Source organism: Nyctibius grandis, chromosome 6, assembly GCF_013368605.1.
Source record: "Nyctibius grandis isolate bNycGra1 chromosome 6, bNycGra1.pri, whole genome shotgun sequence".
Taxonomy (NCBI): domain Eukaryota; kingdom Metazoa; phylum Chordata; class Aves; order Nyctibiiformes; family Nyctibiidae; genus Nyctibius; species Nyctibius grandis.
The window spans coordinates 62,958,926-62,975,980 of record NC_090663.1 but is presented as its reverse complement, the minus strand read 5'-3'; the positions used below and the strand labels follow the sequence as shown (position 1 = coordinate 62,975,980).

Genomic DNA, 17,055 nt, shown 5'->3' with positions numbered 1-17,055 from the left:
GGGCCGGGGGGTGCGGGGAAGATGCGCCCCGGCGAAATCGGTTTGCTTTTCCCGGGAAAACACGAGTGTGAGGCGGGAGCTGGGAGCCCCCTCGATCCCGACCCTTCCTCGGATGTGCGGGGAAACTGGATTTCAGCTGCCAGAAAGCTCCCAAGGATAGAAGCGCAGGTAGCCAGACACAATTAACTGATTTATTTCTCCCTAGAAAAACTCCCACATTATTTCGTTTCTTGCGAGAAGAACCCTTTGCTCTTAGTGTGGCAGCTGCTGCGGCGTCACACTCAAAGGGTTTCTCTGCGGACGCCGGGAAGCGGCGGTGCTGCCGATCGCGGCTGGGCTTTCCCGGGAGCCGCCGGCGAAACGACCCGCTGGAAACTTGGCCGCTTCCAAGGGTTCGCTTTCCCCCTCTGGCAATAATTGCCTAGACCCCTGGCACGCCTATAACTAACTAAAACCCACTCGAGGATAAAATAATTTAAAAATAGCCACAAATAGATCAGGTGCAGCCTCCAAGTTAAGAAAGCGCCTAATTTATTTTCGCGTGGTCCCTCTGTAAACAAAGCCGCGGAAATGCTACGAGAAAAACTATCGCTTTAGTTTGGTCCTAGTAGAGATATCCGACTTCGTTATTTTCTTAAACACCGAAAACACCCCAAAATCGAAATTAAATTCCTCCCTGGCGCCAGCTCGGTGTCGTTTGGGGAAAAGGGGGAGAGAGCCCGCCGTAGTGTTTTCTCCCTATCCTCCGTAAACGAGGCAGGGCGAGTACCAGCGATGAGCGGCAGGGTTTCGGCTACCCCGGCTCTGCGCTAGCCGTAGGGGCACGAGCAAGAGCCCCCGGGATTTAAAAAAAAAATATATATAAAAGTAAAAAAAAAAAAATACAAAACGTGGGTTAAAAAAGGAAACCGAGACCTCTCACAATGGGCTGGCGATCCCTCTTCATGCCTGCTGCAAGGACAGCCGCCGGCCTTGCCCGGGAAACTTTGGCCACAGTCACTTGTCCCGCCCGGGCCGGGCAAAGCGGAGCGGAGCGGGGCGCGCCCTGCGCGGGCGCGGAGGTGCCGCGGCCGTCCTCGCTCACCTCTGTTCTCCTCTGGCTACCTAGCCCGCTGCCTCGCCGTCCTGCCGCCTGCCCCCTGCCCCCTCCGCGGCCGGAGGCCGCCGCCGCCGCTGCGCCCGTGCCCGCGGAGCGTCGCGCAGGACGGCGGAGCCGCCCGCCCCGTCCCGGCCCCGCGTCGGGGGGCGTTCGTGGAGTTTGCGTGACGTCAGGGCCCGGGGAGGCGGGCGGGGCGGGGCGGGGGCGCGGGAGGGCCGGGGAAGGAGGGAGCCAGCGGCGGCTCCGCGGCCCCGCAGCCAGCGCAGGAGCCCGGCGCGGCCCCGCCGCCCCCGGCAGCACCGGCACCAGCAGCACGAGCAGCGGGGCGGACAGCGCAGCCGGCCCCGGTGAGTGGGGGGAGTCTCAGGGGGTGTCGGTGGGACGGGTGCGGGGCTAAGGACCCGCCGGGTCCCGGCTCTGTGCGCCCCGGCACGGGCGGGGGAACCGCGGGCCGGCCGGGCAGGGTGCAGCGGGCTCGAGTCGGTGATGACCTCCCGGGCGGCTGCGGCCCGTCCCGCGGGGCAGGCGGCGACGGGAGCGGCCGAGCAGGCAGCACCTTCCCGCCGCGGAGCCGCGCACCCGGGCGGCGGACGGCAGCGACGCCGGCCCGGGCTCGGGACGCCGGAAAATCGGGCGGGCGGAGCGGCCGCGCCGGCTGCGGGCTCGGGGGCCAGGACCCCCCGGCACCACCCGCGGGGAACGGCGGGGCCCGGCTGCCCCTGCGGGCGCCGCGGAGGGGTAGGCCCCGCACGGAGCCCCGCTTTCGTTTGAGAGCCAGCGGCGGCGGCCGCGGGCCTCTGAGGAAAACCCTCCCGCCGAAATCACGGACTTCAGTATTACGGGCGTTGCTGAGATATTTGCCGGGAGACTCAGGGGTTTTTTTTAGGGGGGCGGGTTGTTGTTGTTTTTTTTTCTCCTCTAAAGAATAGTGATAGATAACAATAAGGAAAAAAAAAAATCCCGTGTGACACCGCTTTTTTTTCCGCGCCTGCAGTTATAGCCGGAGTGCTCCGAGCAGGTTGCTGCTGAGCGGAGCGGGCCCAGCAAAGCCGCGGAGAAAGGGAAAGCTCGCACGGCTGGTGCGATTGCTGGGGCTGTGTGTGCACGGAGGTGCTGGGGTGTGTTTCATTGCGAGCGGAGGAGTGCTCGGAGAAGTGGAAAAGCAAGTGGAGTTGCTTTCATTTGAGTCGCCGTGCCGGAGACAGTAGGAAAACGCTTCTCTCTCCCCTTGGCCCCGCGCTGCGATGGGGTTAGCAACACAAATTAAAGGAGGATACGGAGAGGAGAAAGGGAAGGGGCGGTACGGGCAACTGAGAGCGAGGAAGGAATAATAATCCGTCCGGGAAAGACACTTTGCTCCGAGGAGACCGGCGATTCAGGAGAGAGGACAAACATCCCCTCGGCGGCGGTGCGTGTGCGCGGGGGGAGCCGTGTGTGTCCCACTCGTGAGATAAAGCAGCCACCGAGGCGGGCGGCGGGGGAGGGCAGCCCAATTTGTCATGCGGGACTAATCTTGACGGAGACCTAACCCGATGTAAGGACCATCGGTGAAGAATTAAGGTTCTCTTAATAGCTTTCCCGATTAATTTAGGCACAGCTCGTGTGCTAGGCCCGGCTGCTGAGGGAGCGGAGTTCTCCCAGGCGTCCTTTGCGAGACCCGGAGGAGTCCCGATAACTGCACTTTCCCGTTTCCCACTTCTTTTTCCTTTTTTTTTGTTCTTTCTTTCTTTCTTTCTTTCTTTCTTTCTTTCTTTCTTTCTTTCTTTCTTTCTTTCTTTCTTTCTTTCTACCCCCTTTCCTCCCCGTTTTCCCCTGTCCCATCGTGTCTGCCCCGCGGAGGGCGGCGGGGCCCCGCACGGCGGGCGCTGCGGCTGGCCCCGTTCATCCCAAACGTGCCTCGGCTCCAGGCTGCCGCATTTCTAAGCACCAGCTAATAATGCGCACGGTTCAGACATTAAAAAAGAGGCGAAGAAGAAGAAGAAAGATTACCGAAATGAGGGTGACATGCAAATTTCCCTCGAAATTATCATAAGTAAACATTTGAAGCCTGGACTAATAAAATCCCATCTGTGTTACTTCATATCGAGTTAGTAGAGGGCTGTGATAATGAATTTTGTAATATCTCACGAACAGACGTCTCAATCAGGCACTAATCCTGTGATTTTAGTGCCCAGCCTCTCAGGCCGGGGGAGGCGTCGGCGGCGGCCGGGAAGCGCGGAGGCGCAGCCGGGGAGCGGGGCCTCGGCGGGCGCAGCCGCGGCCGCGCATCGGGATCCCGCCGCGTAGGGGGCCCGGCTGCCGGCACCCGCAGCCCCAAGACACCCTGCGACAAGGGTCAGGGTGTCCCGGGGCAGAGCACGGCCGCCAGGTTCCGGGACCCTGCTCCACGTCCCCAAATAACGAGGGGTGGAAAGAGGCCGAGGGGTCCGACGGGCTGGGAAACGGCCACGGGGTGTTGCACGCATCCCTTAGTGTTTCTCGTGTGGGACCCCAGGCTGAGGTGGGGAGAGGGGGTACCGTGCGGACATCGCTGGGGAAAATTGGGGGTCCCGCCACCATCGCTGCGTTGTGGCTCTCGGGCGGCTGCCTTTCTTTTTTATATTTATTTTTCATTCCCAAAATAATTGTTTTAAAACTCCGTTGCCTTCCTCTTTTGCAGACAACGGGTAATGGAGTCCAACTGCCGCAAACTTGTCTCCGCCTGTGTTCAGCTAGGTAAGAGAAACTAGCTCCCGCTGGGCCGGAGACGCAGCGGCCCCCCTGCCGCGCGGTGCTGTGCGCGGGTGCGGAGCCAGGAGGGGCAGCCCCCGGGAATCGGCGCCGCCTCCGCGGAGGGGCGCGCAGTAGCGGGCGCTGACCGCCTGTCCCCTCTACCCCCCGCCCGCCTTGTCCCTGTACCCAGGGGTGCAGCCCACCGCCGTCGAGTGTCTTTTTTCCAAGGAGGCGGACAGCAAAAAGGGGGAGCTCAGCGAGGCGCCGGAGGGCCGCAAGGAGGCCGCCGGCAGCAAGCTCTTCGGGCGGCCTCCCCCCAGCCCCAGTGGTAAGCGGCGGGCCCTCCGCGCCCCTCCGCGGGCCGCGCTGCCGGGGCGGCGGATGGGAGCTGCGCGCTGGGACCGCCTGCGCGGCGCCAGAGCGCCCTCTGCTGCCCAATGGCTGCCCTGCGCGGCGCGGCTTTGCGCCTGGGCGCCGCTTGCGCCTGAAGATGCGCGGCCGCGGGGAAAGGGAAAGTGGGCAGCGCGGGCATCCCCGCGGCAGCAGCCGCGCACTAACGCCCGCTACCAGCCTGTCCCCCCTAAAAAGCGTGGCTGTCAGCGCGCCTTTCAAATGCCCGCAGCGTCGCGCTCGTATTTATTTTCTATTTTTTGACACCCCCACTGCCCGTAAACAAGCCGCCCGCCCTCTCCTACCCCCAGGGGCAGGCAGCCCCGCGGCGCCCCGTCTGCAGGCAGCGCGAGCTCCTGCCTGCTCTTCCCCTGCCCGTTTCAGGGGGTCTGGTAGGCGAGCCCGAGGGGTGGTAAAGAAAAACAGGAATGCAAACATATTATAAAGAAGAAAACAAGCGCTCTGTATTTCGAGAGACTGTTTAATCCAAGATTAAACGTAATTTTGTTTAAATAAAATATATTAACCTGAATTAATAATACAGGAAACTAGACTGAATTAATAATGCACGTATTCCTGGTTAAACACTTCCTTGTAAGAATACTGTATTAACCCTGTTTGGCCAAACAGCTCGCTATTTCTCAAATAACATCCAGCGATCTCAGGAGGAGCCACATCCCCTTCCCGAGTCCACCCTCCCCCGGAGACTTTAAGCAGGATTTGCTAGCAGGACATAAAAATCCCTAGAAGAAGAAACGCTTAGACTAAAGGAAGGTTAGCGAGCAAAATCCGGGGTAATTCCAAACGCGAAGGTATTAGGAGCCGATAATTTTTAATCCCGGAAACAAACACGATATTAAATTGTGCACAAATAGGCTTTGCCAGGGTCTGGCATTTTTTCCCTCGGCCAGTAATAAGTGTTAAATAATGTGGAAAGGAAGGGTGACATTGCTTTATATATGGTCTGCAAATAAGAAAGGCCTTTTTACCCTCCCCTGCCTTTTCCTCCCGACGAACAGGTGGTCTTAATCAAAGCCCTTAGCACGAGCTAATGGGAAAGTGGGGACCTTTCTGATATAATAAATTTATGAGCCCTTCCAAGTCAGCTTTATTCGACTAAGTATTTATAAAAGTAGTATGCACATATGCTCCCTGACACGGTAACTTTTACTTCCTCTGCCGAGAAACAAATGGTTATTTTCTTAACCATCAATTATGAACCCGGATTATTGTAGTACACGCAAAATTTCCTGCCTCGTTACCGTATCAGCCGGTCTGGTTTTTACCCATCGGGCTGCGGGGGAAATTGCTATCTAAACACCTTTAATACCATTAATTAAAATATAAGTCTGAACCGAAGAAGCAACGCAGGATTGCCTGACCATTAAAACCTTCCCATTTACGGGGAAGGGAAACGCGGAACGACCGCGGATGCGGATATATCCCTGCAGATGTGCGGATATATCCCTGAATATGTGGGGATGGTCCCTGTGTGCAGCCCCGGTCGGTGTCTCTGTGCGACGGATAATGGCAAGTCCTGAGACGCCCGGAGCTGCTCGGGCGACTGGCTGCAAATAGTAGAAATCGCGGGTGTTTTCTCGTGATTCGGGCGGGTTTTGTTGGGTCTTGGCTTTGATTTGCTCTTAGTGGCGCGGTACTTGTTGATTTTTGTCTTGCCGGACCGTCAGGACTTCGTGCTTTATGGGATTTACCTCGTAAGAATTCTGGTCCTTGGGGCAGGTTGGGTGGGAGGCGGGGAAGCGGAGGTTATTTGGGACCCCTTCTGTCAGAGCTCAGTATCGGCAATTCCGAGGGCGGCCAGGTGATTTCGCGAGCTAGGCACCTTCGGTGTGCACAAGGAGAATAATCGCTAACTAGCAGCATTGGTAATAATAGTAAAAAATGCGAATATTTGGTCAAATCGATGCTCCTGTGAAAGGAGGAAACGAAATTCGGCAGAAGACGCTCCCAATCGACACGGGCGCGCTGGGTCCCCGTGGGGAAGGGGTCACGGGGAGGGAGAGCTATTCCACAAGAAACGGGTCCGTGGCCATGCCGGGGAAAGGAAAAGGGGGAAGTATGGAAATATTAATGCAGCCCAAGGTTCTAAATGCAGTTCGGCGGGTGTCTTGTTTACCCGGAGAGACGGGAAAATCGCTGTGGGGTGACCAGTCCCACGACATCAGGAAAACTTCCGCACACGCTTCGACAGCCCCACAGCGTGCGTAAATGGTTGCTGGTGGGTTTACTCGAATCATTTTTATGCAGGGCGGGAGGATGCTTAAACTATTTTTGTGTGTATGTGAGTGTATATGTATATAATCTATATAATTTGTTAGCCGTGTGAATTCTGCTTAAGGAATCCTTTCCTGTAATCGATAACCTGGGTATTGGTGAAACAGCAGCCTCCAACATAAAACGCTGAAATTACATTCCGCTTTGTATTATCGTTTAGCATCACAAATTGATTGTTTCTACTCTTAGGGAAAAAAAAATATTCTTTGGTCTGAATATTCGTAACTCAACATCTGTTTTTCAAAAACAAAAAACCCGACGCTGATTCAGCGTTCCGTCCAGATCAGCTGAAGGCACGGCAGCCTGCAAAGCAAAGGTCCCCAGTGCCTTTTGTCAGCACCGGGACGAGGTGGGCGCGCAGCCTCCGCCCCCGCGGGAGGGAGCGGGCGCGGGGGGGCCGAGGTGGAGCCGGAGCGGGGGCGGCTGGAGCGTGGCTACCGCCGCGGGGACTCTCGCCGCCACATAACGTGGTCAATTTTTTTCCCGGAGTTGTGACCAGCGCGGTGGGGCCGGGGCCTCCCCCGGCCGGGGCGGAGGCACTCTGCCGCTGCGCTGCCCCTGCGCGGTGCCGGAGAAGCTGTGCGACCCTTCCCGCAGCTCCCGCCAAGCGCAAATTAAAAGATACTTATTGCGCTTGGGGTATGTAATTTTTTTTCCTCCCCGTCATCGTGTGAGAATAATCTATGCAGCAGTTGTTAGCCTCACTCCAGGGAAAACTAAATGTATAACGAAAGCTTATTCGTGAGTAGGAATATACTAACGGAACAATCTGATGTCTTCTTAATCCTATGTAAAAAGCTCTGTAGTCTTCCTAATATTGACTGAATGGGTAATTAATGGCTCTTCATCGAGGAGAATACCCGGTAATCCGAGATAGGCGAAAGACAACAAGCCAAAGGTAAAAGACAACAGGACTAACTGGAGACTCTACATAAGAACCAATTTATCCATTTAGGAGAGTATTACGACAAGAAACAACGATTCCGTAAGGAGATAAAGAAAAAGTGGGAAAATAAACACCCGTAGTAGGTGTGGTCACCCCCGGCACCCCCAGCCGAGCCGCTCAGCTCCCGGCCCCGCTCCCGGCCCCGCTCCCGGCCCGCCCGCCTCACGCACCGGGGGCGGCACCGGCGATCCCGGGCTGCCAACTCCGCCGGCGGGAGCGGGAGGTAGAAAAACACTCTCGGGAAAAAAAAATCAAAAATACAAAATGAAAAAGGAAATGCAGAAGGTGGAGCGGGGTGGGGAGCCGTCCCGAATCCCCATTTTTCGCAGCCCACCAGGGCGCGACCCTGGCAAACTCTGCAGCGCCGGGCAAAAGGGAAAGGGGCAAATTCCCTCAGTATGGGGGGTTTGGGATGGCAGCCCCGCGCAGCAGGCGCAGACAATCGGTACGCGGGTGAGCCGGCTGGGGAGGCTTCGCGGCCGGGACCCGAACCCGAAAGGGTATGGGAGATTGCAGCGGAAAAAAAAAAAATAAAAAAAACTTTTGACATTTTAATTGAAACCTTTGCCGCTAATATATTACTTGGGTGACTACAATTAGGTTGTTTTTCGGTTGGCTGACAGCTTTTAAAATATTATTTCACTCGGGAAATAAAAGCTTCATCTCAGATTATAGGTGGGTATTTTTGGATTTACGTGATTTATGGTCACCATGACAACTAATGCTGCATGGTAGCTCCCCTCCTGCCCGGGGTGGGGGAGTTTTAATCAAAGGCATGTAAGAAAATGCCGACACCCTCTCCCTTTGGGCTGCCGGGGCGTGGGCCGGTGCTGTGCCCCGTTTTTGGGGGGCCGGCGCTGGAGAAGGTGCTGGAGGGCGGCGCGGTGGCCGGGCCCCGCTCCTCCTCTCCCCCTTCCCTGGGGAGGGCGGACCGCCCGCCCGTCCCCGCCAAGTGTCCCGGGACAGAGAGGGTCGCGGCAGGGTGAGCACCGGCGGGCACGGGCGCTGCGCCCTGCAAGGGCATAAAGCGCGTAAAAAGCGCTCTGCGCCGCGCATCTGGGAGGGACTTTTCATTTCGAGTCGCGGCGGAAGAAGTCAGCATTTCCCCACACTAACTAAAAATAAATGAATGCAAAAAAAAAAAAAAAAAAAAAGAAAAGGAAAGGGGGGGAAAGGATTCGTCTGCAAGAGGGCTGCATTGCCCTGTTGAAAAAAAAAACATAGGGGAAGTCACTTTAACCCCTCTCCCTGCTGCTCCCTCTCCCTGGGGATTTGCAGGCTGGGTACAGTCCCGACGTGGGGGCTGAAGAAGGGCAGCGGCCCCCACCCGCCGCCCCCAGTGCCCCTCGCAGCGAGGCCGCTGCCGCGATCCTGGCTCGGTCCCGTCGCGGGGAAAGGCTGGGGGGGATTTCTGGGTGTAGGACCACGGAGGTAGGGAGAGGTTAAGAAGAAACGGGGATATGATTGGTAAACAAATTGTGCAGAATGGAGCTGGATTCATATTGACTTAGTTATAGGTCATCTGCTGCCGGTGCAAAGGGAGGAAATATTTACTTTACACATATACTTTATGATCTTGGGGGAATTAGAGGAAATTCAATAAGAAAATGGCTAGAATCATTTTAAACCCCCTATTTAAAAGACTTAAGCAAATTAGAGTCTTATCAGATTAAAATCCACTACAAATGTAAGAGCATTGTCTCCGTCGAAACGCTGTGGGGTCTGAGGAAAGAGATTCTTTGCCAAATCTCAGGGATAAAAACACGTCATTTAAACACCAGATAATGAGCAGAATGTAAATTAATTTAACCTTCTTTAGTAACAGTCTGCGAAAGTAATATGTATAATTTAGCGATAAGTAAGATTGCGAGGGATGATACGTACCTCGAACGAGCATCAGTGACTAAGAGGGACCCTTGCCGGGGGGAGCGGGGGGAAGTGAGGGCAACAACGGGATACAGAAAAGTTTGGGCACTGAGATGTAGGTGTGGAGGGACGCATCAAGGGGAAGCTTTCGGCAACTTTTCGATGCCCGTGACCGGGCAGAGGAATTGTAGATAGAGGCGCAACCTGCATTTTCCGCGCCTGGGCTCCCTCGGGCTCCCCATCCCGAAGAGGGCCGCAGCTCCCGGGGGCAGTGCCGGCTCTGCGGGAGCAGGGCTTGGGGGCAGGCCCCTCTGCCGCGGGAGGTCCTGACCAACACGGGAGGGCAACCTCCCCCCTCGTTAGACCCTCTGGAAAGAGCCCCGCTCCTCCCTCTTCCTCCGAGAGCCGGGTCCGCAGCAGCCTCGCCCCCGCGCTATAAGCGGGCCTGTCAGCGGGGACCATGGGACAGCTCAGCCCGTCCCTCTACCGCGGCCGCCTGTGGTCCAGGGTTCAAATCCTGCCCCCCCAAACCTCGGAGGGGAGTTGGTGGGGAGGCCGTGTGTGACAGATTGGTGTTGCCGGTGCCCGGCCCGGTGCGGGGCTTGGCCAGATCTTGCTAAGGGCTTTCGTGTGCGCGGGTTCGGGGGCTGCTTTGGGCGCCGCGCCGGGAGGCGGGTCGGTCCCCACCACCGAGAGGGGGAACGATCCCTGCGGATAACTGCGCGGATAAGGTGTAAAACCGATATGGAAAAGCCTCCTTGGGGGCTCGCCGTCGGGAAGCCGGCTGCAAGGAGGGGACGGGAATGGCAGTGCCAGCAAGACGATTTTCCCCCCGTTTTCTCCGCCTTCGGTGCAGGCGGAGGGAGACAAGACAGCCGGTGAGAGCGGGGATTACAAGTGCTCCGGAGCTGGGATTTACACGCTCTCCCCTACTCCTTTAAGCGTGATGCGAAGCTCCCCGTAGGTAGCCGTGCCGCAGAGGGGTGGTTACTGTTGTCGTTGGTGTTCAGTTGTCGCCGTTCCCGCTGCTGTTGCTGTTACCGGTCAAAGAGCCGCCGTCTGACCGGCCGCAAGCCCCTCCCGTTTGTTTTCCACCCCCTCCACAACGAGGGAATCGGGGCCGGGGCTTCCTCGGTTTCATCCTCCTTCCTGCAGCGCCTGTGTCGGTTCGGTGCCGAGCTTTCCGCTCTTCATCCCCGCAGGCCCGCGAGTGCGGAAGGCACCGCGGAGGGGCGCGGAGCGGGCGGGCGCGGAGCCTCCCGTGGGCCGGCCGGAGGGGGCCGGGCTCTCTGGGCGCGGGTACCACCCGCCGGGCAAACCGGGCGGAAAACGCGGAGTGCTGGGGGGCGGGTGCGCCCGCTGCCGGGAGAGCGCGGGGGACGACCGGGGCCGCGCAGGCCTGCGCGGGGCGGGGCGGGGCGCGGGTGGGGGCGGGGCGCGGCGGGCGGCAGAGGGGCGGGGCGGGTGACGTGCCGGCGCGGGGAAGGCCGCCGCCGGTTTAAGATGTCAGGCCAAGAGGGAAGCGGCTGAGCTGAGGCGGTGCGGGGCCGGCCGCGGCGCGGGTCCATGCGCGGGCAGCGGAGAGGAGCGCCCCGCGCAGCGCCGCCGCGCCTCGTCTCGCCGCCCCCCGTCTCGCCGCCCCCGCCCCGCGGAGAGCCGCGGCGGGCCGGGGGCCGCCGGCCGGGGAGCAGCCCTGTCGCCGTGACGGCTCGCGCAGGACCGGACTCACCCGCTCTCCTGTCGCCGCCGCCGCGCCCCCCCGGGCGGCGGGGGCTCCTGGGCTCGCCGTGCTGCCCGGGCGCTAGCCGAGCACCGCCCGCCCCGCCGCGGCTCCCCGCCCAGCAGCCCTGACCCCCCGGAGCCGCGGGGCTGCTCCGCGCCCGCGGAGGGGGTGTCGTGCCGACCCTCCTACACGTACCGACACCTACAGACACACGCACATCTTCTCCTACCGACCCCCCAGGCGCGCACGTAGACTTTGGCGTCCTTTTGCCGATGAACTGCATGAAGGACCCGTTAAGCCTGGAGCGCCTGGGAGCCGGGAATAAGCTGTGCTCCTCCTCACCTTCCTCCTCCTCCTCTTCATCATCTTGCCACCACCACCAGCCCGCACTGGCCATGGCGACGGCGCTGGTGCCGGGGCAGGCGCGCTCCTCGCTGGAGTCCGCCAAGCACCGGCTGGAGGTGCACACCATCTCCGACACGTCCAGCCCCGAGGCCGCAGGTAAGAGGGGGCGAGCGGCAGGGCCCCCCGCCCGCCGGGCGCCCCGCTGCCCTGCCCTTCCCCTGCCCTGCCCTGGCCCGGCTCGGCCCGGCCGACAGCCCCGCGGCCCGCGCCTCGCCGCCGCCGCCCTTCTGTCCGAAAGCGCCTCGCATTCGAGCTGAACCCCGTTTAGTGTTTTTTTTACGCGTGCGGTGTCTGTGTGCCGGCGTATAAAAGATAACGACACGCGTAAGGATGGGCGAATAGCATGTACAGCAGTGGCGAATAACACGGATACAGATGGCGAGTAATATGGATACAGGTCGACGAATAATGTAGATACAGATGGACGAGCGATATGGGTATAGATGGACGAGTAATATGAGTATAGACGGACTAATATAGGTATAAATAGGCGAATTATGTGGATAAAGATGGGCGGATAATTCGGATACAGGCAGAGGAATAACACGGTACAGGCAGGCGAGTAATATCTATATAGACAGGCAAATAGTGCGGATTACATGTATACAGATGGGAGAATAATATGGATACGGGTAGGAGAAATACTCGTATATATTGATATAGGGGAAAAACTTGCCCACGGAGAGGACGCTCCGTCCCACTCCCCCGGCGGCGGCCGTTCCTCCGGGAGGAGCCCGCCCGCGGGGCGCGGAGGGGCCGCGGCAGCGGGAGGCCGGGCGGGTTAATCATTGCACCGCAGAGCCGCGCCGGGGGCAGTCCGCGGGATCCGGCAGCGCGGGGGACCAGCCCTTCCCCAGGCGGTGGAGAGGAGGCTGCGGAGGCTGAGGCGCCCTCGTTTTCCGCCTTGTTGTTTTTTGTTTCCCCCCCCTTACAGAGAAAGATAAGAGCCAGCAGAGCAAAAACGAGGATGCGGGGCCCGAGGACCCCTCGAAGAAGAAGAGGCAGCGGCGGCAGCGGACTCACTTCACCAGCCAGCAGCTGCAGGAGCTGGAGGCCACCTTCCAGCGGAATCGTTACCCGGACATGTCCACCCGGGAGGAGATCGCCGTCTGGACCAACCTCACCGAGGCCAGGGTTAGGGTAAGCCCCCACACGACAGCCCGGCTCCGAGCAGCGGAGGTCGGGAAGGAGGAGGGGAAAGGGGAGGAGGGCTGAAATGTTTGCAGCTGCTTTCGATTTCGATTTGTATGCAAACTTCAGAGCCTTTGCACAAAAGCAGGGCAGAGCAGGACATTTCTGTCAAAGTGAGACAGATTTGGATCTCTCTCCGGAATACGGTTTGCTGCACGTTTCGCCCTCACCGTGCAATGTGTCCTGCTCCTTTTGATCGAAACGCTAACAAAAACATTAGCCAAGCAAGCAACTTGGAACAGGCTGCAACCTGCGCTGCCTTTAATGAGAAAAAGACGTAAAATACACAAGGGCTTTTGCTTCACTCCGAGGCACTCCCGACGTGCCCTTCCTTGCATTTTCTCTTTCTTTTCGTTTCACAATTCGACAAGCGTCTCTCTCCGCCCTTTCCCTCCTCTGAGATTTATGGGACCATCACGGGGCTGCAGAGATACCGAGGCCGGATCCTGCTCGCGTGCAAACGCCTCGCGGGGGGGGGGGGGGGGAATAAAAAATAAAAAACAAACAAACAAACAAAAAAAACACGCAAAAAAAAAAAAAAAAAAACAAACCAAAAACGGGACGAACCCCCAGATTTTCGGAAATCCCACATAAATTCTCTCCCCGCGGTCGCTTGAGGAAAGCAAAGCGGTGAGAACCGGGGGCAGGAGCAAGCGGGGCCGGCTCTTCACCGCGAGCCGGCGGTGTGCGGGGCCGGGGCAGCCCCGCAGCGGGGAGCGGGGCCCGGCCGGGACGGGTACGTGGCCGCAGCACGAAGCGGTTTCGGTCGCGGCGCGGCTTCTGCGGGGAGTTTTTTTTTTTCGGTCGACGCGGTGCCGCCAGACGGGGCCCGTCCCCGTGGTGTCAGGGCGGGCCCTGCCCGGCTTGGCGGGGGGGCGCTCCTGCAAACACCCCGGGGAGAGGGGGGGCTCCAATACACACGGTAAGACTGCTGCTGGCGGCTGCCCGGCGGGGCAGACACCCAGATGTGGATTGGGAAAGGGTACGTTTGCTCCATTGTCTGCGGGGAAGGTCCCTTAGAACTCATTTAGCACGCCAAAAAAATGGCGATTTTTTTCTTCTTCTTTTTTTTTTTTTTCCCCTTTTCAGCCAAAGAGCAGTCGAACAAGTTTGTTTAGAAAGCGATTTTCTTCTCTGGAAGCTTTCGCGCGGGAGGAGCTTGTAGCTTTAACAAACTGAAGCAAGGATTTATTAGTTGCTGGCTTCCCCCTCCATCCCCGTAATAGGAAACATCATCTTAAAATTCCGCGGGTTTCCAGGCGCTTTGCCCTCGCTTTTGCACTTTTATATTTCCCCTGGATGGCTCCAGTGCGGAATAAGCTAAGGAGGGGGGTGGGGAAGAGAGAGAAACGGCGGGGGGGGGGGGGGTGGAGAGAAGAGGGAAGCATTGGCCTCTGTGGCGTGAATTAGAGCATCGCAATTTACGCTGGGGGTGCGGGAACGGCGCGGCCACGGATCTGCCTTGCTAAACCCCGGCGGCACCGGGGCCCGGGGGATCCTCGGCTGCCCCGCAGCGCATCGCTGCCCCGGCCCAGTGCCGGGCTCCGTAGGGAAGGGGGCGAAAGTGTATATGTATATATATGTATATGTACGTACGCATTTTTATATCTATATATATATGTATATACGGACACGCTGGGCTCTTGTCCCGAGAAGTTGCGAGGGGCTGTGGTGGTGGTGGTGGTTCCTGACTAACTCACATCTCGCATCTCCCTCACTCCCTCTCCCCCCGTTTTTGAAGGTTTGGTTCAAGAACCGCAGAGCCAAATGGAGAAAGAGAGAAAGGAACCAGCAAGCCGAGCTTTGCAAAAACGGCTTCGGTCCGCAGTTTAACGGCCTCATGCAGCCCTACGATGACATGTATCCCGGCTACTCGTACAACAACTGGGCAGCCAAGGGCCTAACCTCCGCTTCCCTCTCTACCAAAAGCTTTCCTTTCTTCAACTCCATGAACGTCAACCCTCTGTCTTCTCAGAGCATGTTCTCCCCTCCAAACTCCATCTCCTCCATGAGTATGTCTTCAAGCATGGTACCCTCTGCAGTCACTGGGGTCCCGGGCTCCAGCCTCAACAGCCTGAATAACTTGAACAACTTGAGCAATCCCTCCCTGAATTCTGCAGTGCCAACGCCAGCCTGTCCTTATGCTCCTCCGACACCTCCGTATGTTTATAGGGACACATGTAACTCGAGCTTGGCAAGTCTGAGACTTAAAGCCAAGCAGCACTCCAGTTTTGGCTATGCCAGTGTGCAGAACCCCGCTTCCAACCTGAGCGCTTGCCAGTACGCAGTGGACAGACCCGTGTGAGACACCCAAGTAGGAAACACTGCATGGAAATCCCTCCCCATTTCCCACAGAGACTGAGAATTACACTAGAAAGTAATGGGCACTATAGAGAAAGAGAAAGGAGGAAAAATCAGAGACAGAGAGGGGAAAAGAGAGAGATTGAGAGAGGAAAAAAAGAGGAAACCACTGAAATAATAAGATAGTTCCTTTGTTTTCAAAGGACCTCCTACAGATTCTGAGATCTTGCTTTCACTAAGAGTATTTCAACAGTTACAAGGACATATATATATATATATATATGGACAAATGTTTGACTGGATATGATATGACATTTTAATGTTACTATAAGCTTGTTATTTTTTAAGTTTAGCATTGTTAACATAAAAATGACTGAAAGGATGTATATATATCGAAATGTCAAATTAATTTTATAAAAGCAGTTGTTAGTAATATCACAACAGTGTTTTTAAAAGGTTAGGCTTTAAAATAAAGCATGTTACACAGAAGCGATTAGGATTTTTTCGCTTGCGAGCAAGGGAATGTATATACTAAATGCGACACTGTATGTTTCTAACATATAATTATTAAAAAAAAATTGTGTGAATATCAGTTTTAGAATAGTACCTCTGGTGGATGCAATGATGTTTCTGATATTGCAATGTAAAACATGCCCTGTGTATAACATTTCGTACAATATTATTGTTTTACTTTTCAGCAAACATGAAAAAAAAATGTGTTTTATTTCATGGGAGTAAAGCATACAGCATAGAGTTTTGTCTGGATTTTTATTTACTGAGCCATGCTGCACAGCGGTAACTGCTCTGCAGTGATTGACTGGCCGCTGACACTGGATCTCGTTCTCTGGAAACACGGGGCAGTACTTTTTATTGCAATACAAATAAATGCTGGCAATTTTTTTTTCCCGTAAAAAAAAACCCAACTGCCTCGCGCTGAAGTTGCATGCTAGAGAAACGCGGGGCTTGGACATGCTGCATTCCTTGCAGCGGTATCCCTTTATTCCCCCGCGCAGCCCCGGGAAAATGGATTATTTGACATCGTTGGCGTCGAGAATTACCAGACACAAAGTTGTTGTATCTCGAGCATAAATTTCTCCCGCTGTGAAGGAAGCTTTTATTACATTAAAGAACAGGAGGTAGGGGAAAGAAAGAAAAAAAGGAAAAGAAAAGACAGTTTGCAAACAAACTGCTCCTGTTCAAAATAATCTGTCCCTTTTGCCACCCCCTGCGCTCACCTTCTCCCTTCAACGGGGAGATCCTTCATGCAATATTACATTTCTATTTCCAAATCCCCCTTTCAGACATGAAGAGAAACAAAGAGCAGCCCAAATAACCGCAACCCCGCGGAGCGCGGGGGTTGAGAGGTTAGCCCCGAGTTTCCTGCGACTTCGTGCTGCAACACGTCGTTGAAGGGAAAGGTCGTGCTCTCGTGTGTTTTGTTTTAAATAATATCGACCCATTCATTCTCAACCTGCTTGTTCCTGAAATTATACAGGATTATAACTTTGCCATCTCCGGACAATTGAAACAAATCAAGATGAATTGCTTTCTCGGCCCTCCCATCGGTTTACACCCCGGGCGGGCAAGGAGGGGCTGACGGGGTGGCGGGGGGAAGCGGGGAGTGCGGCGGCAGGACCCAGCGGGGATATCGATATACGAAGGAATTCCGCAGGCGCGTTAGCCGGAGAGGTGCGCAGGGGACGGCAGGGAGAAAACTCACCGCGGTGGGGACGAGTTTGGCCCTTGCGCGACCTTTGCGCGCTCCTTGCACGCTTTTGGGAGGCCGAGAGGAGCCGCCGAGGGAGGCCGGGGGTGGGCGAGGGCAAATTGCGCTCTCGCGGAGCCCTCGCCCACCCCCGGCCTCCCTCGGCAGGCGGGCGGACACCGCCGAGGGGGTTTCCCCCCCCAAAGGTGTTAGAAGGGGAGAAGAGCAGAGAAGAGGGGAAGAGGTCAAGCGCCCTGCGCTTTCCCACGAGGAAAACTCTTCCCCTATCCGAAAGCGGGGTCCCCGCCGTGTTCCCATTGTGGGAAGACCCTAGCCCCCACTTTCCCCCCCCTCATTTTTATTTCCTCCCCCCCCCTTTTTTCCTCATCTAATTTTTAATTTCTTTTTTTAATCTCTTGGGT

General features: G+C 56.8%; 1 protein-coding gene across 5 annotated transcripts; it reads left to right on the top strand.

Annotated features, from left to right (window-relative positions):
• The first annotated feature begins 1,322 nt into the window (after positions 1–1,322).
• Positions 1,323–15,681, top strand: PITX2 (paired like homeodomain 2). Of its 5 annotated transcripts, none has more exons than XM_068403012.1 (5): positions 1,323–1,446; positions 3,759–3,814; positions 4,002–4,139; positions 12,371–12,576; positions 14,369–15,681. In XM_068403012.1, exons 2-5 carry the CDS (start codon positions 3,769–3,771, stop codon positions 14,930–14,932), a joined length of 954 nt encoding a protein of 317 aa, XP_068259113.1. In that variant the 5' UTR covers positions 1,323–1,446; positions 3,759–3,768; the 3' UTR covers positions 14,933–15,681. The 5 variants fall into 5 exon arrangements, with proteins under 5 accessions (XP_068259113.1, XP_068259116.1, XP_068259115.1 ...); XM_068403013.1 differs by lacking the exon at positions 1,323–1,446 and adding an exon at positions 2,125–2,507; XM_068403015.1 differs by lacking the exon at positions 4,002–4,139 and having other exon boundaries at positions 12,377–12,576.
• Positions 15,682–17,055: the final 1,374 nt, after the last annotated feature.

Coding starts and splice junctions, on each gene's coding strand:
- PITX2 (XM_068403011.1), top strand. CDS start 11,304: ATGAACTGCATGAAGGACCCGTTAAGCCTGGAGCGCCTGGGAGCCGGG. Junction 11,533..12,370: donor GTCCAGCCCCGAGGCCGCAG/GTAAGAGGGGGC, acceptor CCCCCCTTACAG/AGAAAGATAAGAGCCAGCAG. Junction 12,577..14,368: donor TCACCGAGGCCAGGGTTAGG/GTAAGCCCCCAC, acceptor CCGTTTTTGAAG/GTTTGGTTCAAGAACCGCAG.